Source organism: Apteryx mantelli, chromosome Z, assembly GCF_036417845.1.
Source record: "Apteryx mantelli isolate bAptMan1 chromosome Z, bAptMan1.hap1, whole genome shotgun sequence".
In the NCBI taxonomy this organism is placed as follows: domain Eukaryota; kingdom Metazoa; phylum Chordata; class Aves; order Apterygiformes; family Apterygidae; genus Apteryx; species Apteryx mantelli.
This window is the reverse complement of record NC_090020.1, coordinates 72,291,944-72,305,258: the sequence shown is the minus strand read 5'-3', so window position 1 is coordinate 72,305,258 and position 13,315 is coordinate 72,291,944. Positions and strand designations below refer to the sequence as shown.

The following is a 13,315-nucleotide window of genomic DNA, read 5'->3' as shown; positions in this document are numbered from 1 at the left end:
CAGTGGAAAATTCACAATAGAAAAAATGAGCCTATGCTGTCTACAGTGTTCAGTCACCTTGACTAGTTGTAGTTTCTGAGAAAGTAACACTTTCACAATGTTGATGTGGTGCATAGGACACCACACAATTACACTCTTAAACTGTTTTCCCAAAAGGCTAGAATCCTGTGTAATGGCCTCTGCTATTTTTCACTGTAGTTTGAAAGGGTGCATTTTCAGACCCTGGTTTTCATGGCAAAGATGGAGTAAGAAGTTCCTTTCCTCGCCCAGTTCTGCTGCTATAAAAGTTGAAGACTGTTCTATAAATCATGTCACTGAAAACATACAGATTAAAAATATTCCAGAGGAGAGGAGAAGGAGTGGAGAGGGAAGAGAAAAGAAAAAGGGACTTTGGCATTGGAGGAGGGGTACTTTTCAATCTAGATCATTTTAATGGTTGAAGTTACAGGATGGAGCAATTGTCAAAAATACAGAAAGACACTGGGTGAGAATAACTTCATGAGAGGAATGGTTGGGTGTATAGTCCTTCAACCAGTGTTGCAGCAGAGGAGATGGAAGGTAGGAACACACCCACTGAATATAGCCTCAGGTTGGTTAGTTTGATCGGTTAAAAAAGAACTAGCAAAATAAAAAAAGAGTAATTTCTGTGCCACGCATGTGCAGAACCTTCTTATTCCCTTCTCATCTCCCAGCCAGTACCCTGACTCAAGGTCTCCCATATGATCCTACTTTCTGTTACTTCTCTTCCTGGACCATCTGCCCAGGCACAGAACTGGTCAAACCTCAGGATTACTTGCATGTAATAATCTCACATTTATTGAAATTTCTAGTGTGACTGACACATTTCTGAGGATTGTCAGACATTAAATCAGTCATCTGGAAAAATATTTAATCTGAAATGTTAAAGTTTAGTTAAAAAAATTCATATTGTTTCTTAGTTTAGTAAAATGCCTGATATAAGTAACAGTGATAATGATGTGACCTAAATGACAACAAAGAAAAACATGCTCCTACAGTTCAAAACACAAAATAACTTCAGGAATATCCTCATGGAGTTCTACTCAAAGACAATAAGGTTTAAAAATGAAAATCCAAATTAATCCAAATGGCTTTAAAAAGAATGTTTCAGCAAAAATTTTCCTAAGGACTTCTGCGTAGTATTTACCTAATACTTTACCTCCTTTCTATGATTCAATCCCTTAGGCTTTTAGAAAAGTTTATTTTGACTACCCATGGATTCTGACTCCTGAACCTTAGGTGAGTGATAGCAGATTGGTCACAAGCCTGCTGGCTTTAAAGTGACTGGTCAACCTGTGATATAAGCCCACAAAATAAAAGAAATTGATAGTTAAGTTAAATAAGAACCTGTTCATCTGTGTCTCTGCCAAACACAGCAGAAAACTAGGCTCTGGTGGGTCAGTTCTCCATCTGCTGAAAAAGTCCATTTGGCTTAACCAATTTACTTAGAAAGTGCACATAAACCCCATATTCTGAAGCTAAGTGCTACACCCACAATTCCTTGCAAAAGAATACTCTTCCTTTCTCCCAGAAGCAGTTGCCTTCTGTCTTTTTCCAAGACTTCCCACTCTGCTTACCTCAGTCTGTCCTTTTTTATCCCATGCTCAGCACCTGCTACCTAGGAAACTTGAGAGATAAGTGGCCATGTGTCCCCTCTCCCATTGTGAACCTGCTCTGCAGAAGGATGGATCTCAACTTTCAGCTGTCAGAAAACAGGGAACACTAACTCACACAACTCTGTGTGAGTGTGTGCATGTTTTTTCTTTGCACTCATTCCTGGGTGCTTGCGCAATACTGACCTCTAATGGGCAAACCACGTGTTTTACATATCATAGCCTCACAAAATAATTAGGTGGGAAGGGACCTCTGGAAATAACCTTGTCCAACTCTCTGCTCAGAGCAGGGCCAGCTTCCATCAGGTTGCTCAGGGTCTTCTCCAGCTGGGTTTTGACTATGTGCAAGGATGGAGATGCTGCAGCCTCTCTAGGCAATCTGTCCCAGTATTTGAGTCTACTTACTGTATTTTTTTTTAAATATATTTAATTGGAATTTCCCTTTTTGCAACTTGTTTCCATTGCCTGTCATCCTGTCCATGTGCATCTCTGAGAAGAGTCTGGTTCCATCTACTCTACACCCTCCTATTAGATATTTGAAGAGATCAATAATATCCTTTGCCTTCTCTTTTCCAGGCTGAACATGCCCAGTTCTCTGTCTCTCCTCATATGTCATGCCCTAGCCCCTGATCACTCAGCACAATGCTCTATGTTATTGCTGTTATGCTTGCTCACTGCCTGGCTGCTGCCTTGCCTCAGAGACAGAGAAGTTATGGCTTCTTTCTTAAATTTGATCATGCAAATTCAGTAGCTTTCCAAGTCTTCTGTTTGCAGGCACTTGAATCTGCAGGTTAACAGGATATATGGGAGTGAGAAGGTGTAACCTAATTCAGCAGGGTCCCTTTTCATTTTACTGTCTCCTCACAGTGGGAACAGGCCATGACAGATAAGAAGCCTCTACATATAAGCCTTTCTGGTCCAAAGGCTAAAGTGTATGAGGAAAGTCATATTTTCCATATTGCTATTGGTGGAGGATCTCACGCGCAAGGTTTGTCATAGAGCAGTGGCTAAATTGAAAGGGACGACCAGTTAGTCTGGCATCCATTAAAAGATGAACTGTTGTGTAGATCATCAGTTGCAGAGGAAACATTTAGTGTGGAGGATAAGATAGCTGCTGATAGTGGTGGGGTGAAGAGTAGCAGGGAGGAGAAAAGCACCAGTGGTAGGCTAAGGTGGGTCCATATATTAACTCTTCATTCTTGAGGGCAAATGCATTTTAGCCTTGGCAGCTGCTCATGGAGGCTGGGGAAAAGAGATTTCATTGAAAACATACATTATGTAAGGAAAACATTCAGATCAGTGGAAGCCTAGTGGTGGAGTAACAAATGAATTGGAGACTGAGGTCAGAAAAGGGATAGGGTGGGGCAAGCAGTAGAGACAGGAGCATTGGGGGATAGACTGCTGGGCCTGCAGACCCCAAAGAGATAAAAGGCATTGTCAAAAGGATTTGGAAAGTAGCTGAAAAAATTACTAAAAGATGGAACACATTGTGGCTAAATTATTGTTTGAGAGGCTTTGTACAGGAGAGGTACATGAGAGCCAGGAGACATGATTTCCAAGCATTTTTCTTCTGCTTCTTCCAAAGAGAATAAGAAAACCATTCTCCCTATGACCTGGCCATAGAATCAAAATGCGGTAACCCTCGGAGTTTTAGAGAAGAGCCACAATATTGCAGAGGTCATGACACTTCTCCAAAACTTTGTTACATAAGTGTCTTTTGAGAAGAAGAGCTGTTTGAGGTGTGTCAGGAGGAATGAAAGGAACATCCAGCCATAGCTACAAATCTAAGTTGCACAAGATCCTCTGGTCCTCATTTAATTCTGTGAAAACATATGCCCAAAAGAAAGATCCAGGGATTCAGTAAATAATTGTTAAAAACATGTCTTGCCAAATTTGATGGATTGAATTTGGCAGATTTCTTAGTTGTCCCATTTTTTAGCACATGCAATCAATTGTTCTCAAGAATTTTTCACACCTTTCAGTGAAGCTGTTGCAAGTTAGGAGCCGTTGTTCACAACTCAAGTACAAGAACATGGTGAGGTTTTGTTTTGTACACTTCTGTGTAATTTTTCTACTCTTAATTTTCTATGTACTCCAACTTTTGCTTTGAAGGATTCTGCTAGAGGCAGCTGCTATTTTTGTTCATTTCAGATTTGTTCTGTTGAGAGTCCTTCTGAATTATTTTATTCTTTTTTTTTTTTCAGTAAGAGGAAAACCCATAAAGAATGAAGGTCCTAGTTCAGCAAAGGTATTGTGCTGAATGTTAAGGCTCTGAACCTGTGTTGAGCGTATGTTTTGTCTGAGTTGCAGAATGCAGTGGTAAAGAAGGTCAGAGTCCATTCCACCCCTCTTAAACAGGCCAAACTGTTGCCTGTTTTCAGTGTGGATGGGCTGAACACAGCCATGGCTGGATGTACCTATTTCTGGCTTGTCAATAGTTTCCTGTAATAATGTCATGGGGCTCTCAAGTTGTCTGTGGGAGCCAGTGAGTGTAGCAAGGCATTGTAGGATACCTGGGACGCCATAGCTTGGGATGTTCTGAGTACAGTGTGGGGCCACTTATCCAAGTTAGAGGCATCCCTGGCCGTTATGTACGCACAGAAAGTAGGTCATGGAATGTACTCTGGACAATCCACTGCTATTCCACTGTTGGACAAGCTTTACCATTAGAATGTTTTCCCTGATGTGTATACAGTGAGCAGAAAAAAATTTTTGGATTTGAGACAGATGTTCATTTATATTTATAATATTTTTGAAAGTAGTCTAAAGTTTAGGGAAAAAGTATTTTCTATCTCTCAGTGTTCTTCTACTTCTTATGGTTTGCTTTGGCTTGACACACAGAAAATTGATCTTGGCTCACAAAGACCAGCAGCATCTTGAACATTTTGTTATTGCAAGTTGTGTTTTGCATAAATCAATTTCAAAATCTCCTTTGTTCCGTTCTGCAAGACACCTGGACCTGTTTGACTTCTGTGGCTATCTGAAGTCCAGTGACCTCAGTGGTCTCTGCAGAAAGGTAGAGGTGACTTCACACAGGGTACCTTGCAAGATTGGTCCTTTTAAGTGTGTTTAGACCTTTGGTCCATCATATAATCAACTGTCATGGACTTGTGTCTTGTGCAGAATCAGTAGTACTCTGCTGAGACACAAAAGTTGGCTTTAACATATTGCACTGAAAAACATAAGAGGACTTTGTGTTTTTATTTCTGGTGAAACCAATGATATTAAAATGTACTGGGATGGCCTTATATCCCTCACATATACCAGCTCTTTTTCCCCATGCCAGTGATGAATTAGAGGCATTCCTGCACTTTGAAAAACTGAGTGCTTTTTCTCTTCAAAGAAAGGACAACTGTTTTCTTCCATTTAGCTGTAGATAATGGCCAGAATACACACCCCAAACTGTGGGAAAACCACAGCTACCCTGAGAGTGCCCTAACCGCCAGGCAAAAGGTGAATAATGGTTGGTAGTGGAACTTCCCACCTCTTTTGTTGACAATGATTCACTTTGCATGAAAGAAGTCAGGATTCTTCATTTCAGAGAAGGGGAAAGTGTCTCTGTAGCCTAGCAGTTAGGACACTCACTTAGAAAAAAGAGCATCTCTCTTATGAAGAAAGACTGAGAGAGCTGGGCCTGTTTAGCCTGGAGAAGAGAAGGCTGAGAGGAGATCTTATTAATGTGTACAAGTATCTTAAGGGAGGATGTCAAGAGGATGGAGCCAGACTCTTTTCAGTGGTGCCCAGCGACAGGACGCGAGGCAACGGGCACAAGCTGAAACACAGGCAGTTCCACCTGAACATGAGGAAAAACTTCTTCACTGTGAGGGTGACAGAGCACTGGAACAGGTTGCCCAGAGAAGTTGTGGAGTCCCCTTCTCTGGAGATATTCAAAACCCGCCTGGATGCGATCCTGTGCAAGGTGCTGTAGGTGACCCTGCTTGAGCAGGGGGGTTGGACTAGATGATCTCCAGAGGTCCCTTCCAACCTCAACCATTCTGTGATTCTGTGAAATAGGGAGATCTAGTTTCCATACACTGCTCCAAAAGCTGCTTAGGTGTTTTATGGCATGACCAGAGGTACCTGTTTCTCACATGTCTGCTTTAGTCATTGAACTGCTGTATAAAGGTAATGCAGCAGTCCTTTCCAAATGGGCCTGCTAAATCTGATGAGATAGAGAAATATACCTATGTTTTGAACCTAATGAGGATTAGGCAGAAATGAGGCGCAAGCATCCTTAAACAAATGAGTCTGCATGACAAGAACTATCATGGCAAAATTGGAAGTATGCTCAAAGTTAGACAGGTATGGGTTGGATACCTACATCCACATCTCAAGTGTGGATGTAGGCATCCAACTCCTTATGTGTCTCTAACTTCAGTCTTTCTTAGCCTTTCTAAACCAGCACACAAAATCTGAGATCGTGTATTTTCACATGATGTATTTTTTATTTACTTCTCCCTCTCCTTGCCTTTATTTCTTTTCTTGAGAGCCTAGACAATGCTTGTGAGGTGTCTACACCCATTACAGTACTATAAACACCTCCTCCATGAAGGAATGAATATCAAGAGGTTCACAACCTCTGCCTCATTCCCAGAATGGTTAACCAAAAGGTTAGGTCTCCCTAACCTTTTCTTAAAAGTTTCCTATGACAAAGATGTTACAATCTGACCAAGCAATCTGTTATCATTCTTCATTATCCTTAAACTTTAGATTTTTTTCCTAATACTTAAGCTGTGCAATTAGCATGACAGTCTAAGCAGATTTCCTTAGCACTGAAGCTTTCCCATCACCCCTCCCTTCTCCTGCTGCTTCCAAAGAGGAGCATGGGAAATAGAGGAAATATTGAATATTCCTGAATATGAGCAAACTCGGACTTTGCTAAAACAATGATCGAAGTGAGCCTCTCAATGATACACTCTTCATTGAAAGCACTGTGTACCTGTACTCTTTTCACAGTTAAACCAAGGGATCTCAACTCTTTATGATCTTTAAACATTAAATTCAAAAGCATACCAAGAAATAAAGTCAGATCATGGAGCAGTACTCTTCTTTTAGCTGAAGGTGCAATTAAAAAGGAAGTGTTGATATAACACTTCATGAAAATCCTTTAGTGTTTTCCCTTTAAGCAGCGTGATGGTCAGGAAAAGAAACATGATTATATCAAGCTCCTGTTCAGAACCTCTAAAAAAGAGCATCTTTTATTTTGTGTATCAATGGGGCAATGAATAAAGAGTGATTTTTGTGGGACAATTATGTTTAAAACAAGTCAGGATATCGCATGTTGTAGATTCCTGACTGGATAGCTAGCCTGTGTAATTCATTCAGTTTTGCCTCTCAGTAATTATATGCGTAACAATAATTGACACTCACAGAACTGTGCTTTTTCAGTACCTGACATATTGTTGAGTTCTGTCTTACTCTGTATGTGTCTTGGGGGGTATGATTCCTTTTTTAGAGTTTTTTTTTCCAAATAACTGTACTAATGAATGGCATAATGAATGGAGTTGGATAATAATGATCCATAATCCATAATGAATCCAATCCAGTCCATAATGAACAGATTGCTACAATTTTAAAATCTAATTAAGACTGTTCCAGAGTGTAGGCTGCACTAGACACTGCATCCTTAAACACACAGATTTTTATCCTGCTCCTCATGGAGGAGTTTCCATGTAATGAAATTTTTTCAGTGTTGGCCTTCCCTGCAATACAGAGGGAAAGATAGAGAGGATATCTTAGAAGCCAGGCAAGATCTTAGAAGCTGGGTTATCTGCTACTCTTCTCCTCACCCCTGAGAAAGATTATAAGAACAGGGAGGCTCAGTTAGCTGAATGCTGATGTAGTACTCCTTCACACTGAGCTGGATGCAGAAACTTCTCTCCCTGTAGCAGAATTTCTCCATTCCTCATGGTTCATGGAGATGTTGGCCCAAGTCCTTGTCAAGCTTATATTTCTGATTTATGGAGATACTGGTCTGATATAACTCATCGGGGACTTCTGAATAACATTGCATTGTGCTGTGTGGACATTCCCTTAAGGCATGAAGGGTTAGGCAGTAGCTGAATAACAGCTTTGAAAATTCTACCTCAATGACAGAGATAGGTGCCTAAGTGATGGACATACATGCTGCAAGAGGCACATTTCAGGATCTGATTCAGTCTTGGTTAACAAGGGAAACATTCAAAATGCCCAGAGTTAAATAGTACACAAAAATATCACAATAGACAATCTTAATAAGCATCTCATTCCTGTCTCTGACCTAATGTGTTTCTTCCTCATCCATGTCATCTTACATGTCTGGATTCTATCTAAGGTTAAGAGCCTCATTCCACTTTTGGCTGTATGTACTTAGGCTCTCTCTTTTGAAAAATAAGCCAAAGGGGCATTTTCTTCATTAAAGAACAGATGGAGTGGGACATGACTCCCTTCCTAGTGGTTTGGAATGCACACTTGGAAGTGCTGGGTTTCAGTCCCAACTCCCAGAATTGCAGTACAATGTACAGTGTAACCCCTTTTCATGAATAGGCCATCCATTAAAACAGACCGCTTCTCTAAATGGCCCTATTTTTTGTGCGACAAATATTCGGTCCCAAAGGGGTAATATATTTTGACCATCCTGGGAGCAGACAAAAGCTTTCCCAAGTTGAATATAGAACTATAGAACTACAGCACTGACCCATGAATGAGTTATTTCAGAGTACCAAGTTATACTACAGTAGGTGTTCTCCTGGAATTGCCTGTGAGGGGACTTTTTGTCTATGGTCATGTAAGGTGGCTGACTGTGTCTAACACAATTTAAATGCTAAATTAATAGTATTGATGAGGCAGTGTGAATATATTCCAAAATGAGGTATATGGAAAATGTGAATTTAAGGTTATATTTGTACTTTGGATCTTGTTCTGAGATACTGAAAAAAATTAGAGATTTCTGTACTGGAAATAAGTGAGTGAACTAGAATGAACTTTTAAAATGACCTTCCCTGCTGCTCCACATCTCATTTTTTACCTGCTGTTCTAGCTCCCTCTAGATGATATGAATAGATGGGTGTCAGCAATCTCTTGTTTTTTCTGGATTATCTTTAACAGGAATTTTTTTTTTTAGGAAATAGTAGATCCAAATAAATCAACCAACTTCTTCAGCTGGCCAGATCTGCATCAGAAGATTTATCTGGATTCTCGTGTCTCAGGATTTCTTTTGCTTCTTACAGTAAATCTAAAAATTACCAGTTTCACTGCAAGAAGGCAGGCATATAAAAAGCTATCTCTCTAGATCAGAAATCAACACAACTTGTCTTGGCTTGAAGTCAAAAGAAAGTGCAATCTTTTTCTTCTGCATTCATCAACTTCAGTCTCACAGGAAGCTGCATCTACCACCAGCTATTAGTGTAGTTCTAGTATTTTTATCTAGTATTATCTCTAACTTTTTTGGTTTAAACTTGGCTACCTTATGATTGTTGGAAATGAAATACTGAGCTCCCTGTTTTGGTACTCCTTTGGATCTTGGGATTCTGCAAGACCTAGCTCTGCTCCTTCTGTCTCTTCCTGTATGCAGTAAAAGCAGAGTCATCTTCAGCTAGATTATGCCCAGTTTAATGCTCAGAATGTCCACTGGCCTTTTTGAAGGAATAAAATTGTCTTCCCAACCACTCTGACCTCTACCTTCTGTAAAACTGCCAGAAAACACACTTTCCTATCTCACCCCTCACTCCACCTTCTTCAGTTGTTTCTTTTGTTTTGCTGTTATATTTTCTCCCTGACTTCTCATACTGCTATAATAATCATTTCTACTCCTGCAGCATCAAAGAATATGATTTGCTTCTTTGGTGAGGCTTCTGGGTTGCTTGTGATGCAGAGATGAAAGCGCTCCTTTCCACACAGTGCTATAACATTGTCAGGAAAATATAATATGAGTATGAATTCACACTTTGCATTACTTTGAATTGTCGATCATATTTGGATTCAGAGAAAACAACCTGGATCTTTAAAAAGATTTGAAGAAAAAAGTGGCACTGTTAGTTGTTGCTTACTTTCAAACTGCATTTGGCAACAACACAAATACTGTGTTCCACCTATTTGCATATTTACATACTTCTTCCAAACAACCCTTTTGTGAAAGGTGCTAGACATTTGAATCATGCCAGTAGAGTAACTGTGTGTTTGCCTTGCTAATTTTAACGGAAGGTTTTGCAAATACAAAGGCTCCATATATATTTGGGCTCCTGAATGACTAGCTCTAGTTAAAATAAAGAATTTCTGCAACAACAGGAAATCAGCAGGCAACTGCACAATGAGATGCTAATTTGGCAGAGACATTGTGCCGTATTCAGGTCTCAGTTGGGCATGTATAACTCAAGTAACTTGAACTGAATTATTGGTGTAACCAAATGTAGTAATTTGCTTTTGAGTACTTGACACTGCACAGTGGGAGTGTTCTTCATCACAACAGAAGTAAATAAAAGTTGAATAAGAAATACCTGGTTTATATTTTAAATACCCCAAGTGTTATTTATTTAAACATTTTGGTGATGCCATTTTTCAGATTCAGGAAGAATTTGATCATTGTGTAAAACAGAGACAAATTTAGCCAAAACCCTCCAAACATTGTGATGTACTATTAAATGTAAACTGTATTCTTCATTCAGTCCATTTTCACATTGTCATTTTTCATGTGCTGTTTATGACGGACAAAGTTAAACCTCTCTCCTCAGGAGAACTGTGTATTCTATAGCTTGGGTTCCTCTCTAAGTTTCATGAAATACATTTCTTTTGTTGAGGCAAAACTGACAGGTTCAAAAAAAGAATACATCTTTTGTAGTATTACCTGCAGGGAGAGATTGCTTCATTTGGGAATATGTAACATGATAAAAGTACACAAGCTGTTCCAGGAGTTCTAAAATATTTCCCAGGACAAAGATTGCCTAAAAAGCTATTCAGATTTCACACTTTTCACTTGTAAAATCACTTGCATTGAAATTATTGATTTGATATTAGTAAAATGCTTATAAAAACACCTGCATATTTAAAGCTTTGGAATTTTAAAGAACTGTCTCTTTAAGGAAAGAAATTCTAAAGATTAGTAAAAAATGCATTTATACAGAAAATTTGCGCATAAAAAACATAAATCTTGGTTGTTTCTTTTTAATTACAACATCTTTCTATATCAAAATAGGATAGTGCAACAGCTTCCTGGAAATCTAATTAAAGGTCTTGTCTCATTCCCATTTCTTACTTTGTTTCACATTGACACATGACTACAGAATTCCTGAAGATACATAAACTAATTTTTCTGCTTAGCCTTGAAAGAAGTCACTGTATCTTCCTTAATTTTGAATGGTAGAATCAGTAAGGCACATACAAACCAGTTGGGCTGACATGATGAACAAACTGAAAAGTTTCTTCCTACCCTCAAAAGCAGGAAGTCAGTTGCAAGGAACTAAATTGCATATTATTAGAAATACGTTTAAAGTTTCTCGGTCACATCCACTGCAGTTTTAGTATTAAATCTTATGCAGCCACATAATAAAAAGTAAATGAATAGAGCTCTGTACTTACCATAGTTTCGGCCTGTCAGTCTCTACAAGTCTGCTAAAGAGTATGTACTGTACTAGGGAGAGTCAAAAATGTTCTTTGTCCTTCACTGTGCACTTCCTTTTTTGAAAGTGTATGTGGTCTATCCAGCCTTCACAGGAAAAGATATCAGCAAAATCCTTGTTTTGCATATTATCAGAGGCCTAACAGAATTTTTAACAGCATTTGTTTGGGATACACTGCTGTACTGTGAAGGACAAATGACAGTGAATGAGCATTCATTCATTTTATGACCTCTAAGATGATAATGAAAAATAGGTCTATGCTGATGAGAAAATCGTATAGTTGTTTTCACTAATCTTTGCCTGAATTAAAAAAGCAAATATATTTTGTTCTTGTCTTTCATACTCACAGTTTCTGAGCAATTTTGTATTCAGGCTTCGCTACCAACTCCATGTACCTCTCCTTCTTGCTCAGATTTTTGTGGATGTTTAAAATCTGAAGCCATTTTCTGCATCTAATAAGCTGAACTGTATTTCTGTTTGTTAACCCTTGACTGTTCAGCCCTTTATAATCAGTAAGACTGGAAAGGTAGGATTGTCCTGGTCAAGTAGGTTATTAAATTCAAGCTGTACACTGCCGTCAACTTTCTATGCACAAAAAGTGAAGAGAAAAAGGGTGTATGGCCATAAATCTCACTGAGCTGGGTCTAACGAAGAGAGCTAAAACAGAGATTCTTTAGCCAGCTGAGTGAGAAGAGATGGAGGAAGGAAAGATGGAGGATGAGAAGAGATGGAGGGGGAACACTGATGAATTTTGGGTGTTGTCCATCTACTAAATAAAAACTCACTTGAGTTTTCATTAAGCAAGCTTGTCAATATGAAGTAGTGGGGAACAAATGTAAATAATAGTAAAGTAATGGAAAATACCACATCTGTGGCACAAGCAAGACATAAACTGCATTCTGTGAAGAAATCAGGATTTCCTCATAATCTCAGTACTAGAGCACTGAAAGGGTTGCTGCATGACATTGTAAGCCCCAAACCATTGGTTTTCAATTAAACTTTGACTATTCAAATAAACTATATATCAAAATAGCGATAACAGCAAAAAACACTACAAATAAATACCTGTAGTGGTAAATAGAAAACATATTGCCTGTTTTCTAAAAAGCAGAAAATTGCTCGGGTAGCTACAGGCTTATTTGCTTAAGAACAGTATTGTGCAACTCTTAGAATAGATTTGAAAGAACAATTTGAAAGCAAGAATATGAGGTATATGTAGCTATGTTAACAGTAGGTTTCATTAATGATGGATTGTGTCTGAATAACTTAATATCCTTTAAAAATATTTTAACTGGCACTTTAGGCAAAGGTAATGAAATTAATCTATCTAGATTTAAGCAGAGTATTTTATATAATGGCCTTTTATTAATTTTAAGTGATGGGACTGGGGAGACGGCAAAGACTGTCAGAATGATTTCAAGGTAGATAAGGTGCTGGCTAAAGCAGTGTTAGTTTAAAAGCAGAAGAGGCATTTGTGAATTTAACTGGGATTACTAGCAGTGTTCTGCAGGCACAGGTCTTGGGATTGATCCTGTTTGTTACTTGAGCTGGACTTGTACTAGTGTGGCGAAACTGAATGGTACTGCTAATACTGGGGAGAATCTGGTCATCACACAGAAAGAAGAAGACTTTGTGTATTGGAGTGTAGGAAGCAAGCTGAACTTTAATAATAAAGCCATACGCTTAGGGCTAAGAACAAGAATTTTTGCTTTGAGCCAGAGAGGCAATGAAGGAGGAATGTTATCTGAATGCATTCATTGACTGAAAATGAGTGCGAGTCACTGACATGATATGGACATGTAAAAAGCTCATGTGATTCTAGGGCCCAGTAGACAAATGGTTTTCAAGAGGTACAGGGAAAGCATTTGTACAGAGCACTGAAGAGAGCTTGTTTAAACTATTGTGTGTAGTTCTAGTGAATTATGTTGAGTGAGCATGAAATTAAACTGAAACTGCTGCAGGTGAAGTCTCCTAGGATGAGCAAGGAAAGGACTTGCTGGCTTCTTAAAGGACACTAAAAGAACTTGACTTGTCTAGCTTAAGAAAGTGCAGATGAAAGGGGATATGATGAGGACTCTAAGTATCAAGGAA

The 13,315-nt window shown here is 38.9% G+C and overlaps 1 protein-coding gene across 2 annotated transcripts in view; it reads right to left on the bottom strand.

Annotated features, from left to right (window-relative positions):
* FYB1 (FYN binding protein 1) overlaps window positions 1-11,222 on the bottom strand; it is a 71,760-nt gene extending 60,538 nt beyond the window's left edge. For both annotated transcript variants that reach the window (XM_067315499.1, XM_067315500.1), the window contains exon 1: window positions 11,184-11,222. In XM_067315499.1, the coding sequence (XP_067171600.1) occupies window positions 11,184-11,186 (3 nt within the window). In that variant the 5' untranslated portion in view covers window positions 11,187-11,222. The remainder of the gene's footprint in view (window positions 1-11,183) is intronic.
* Between the last annotated feature and the right edge of the window lie 2,093 nt (window positions 11,223-13,315).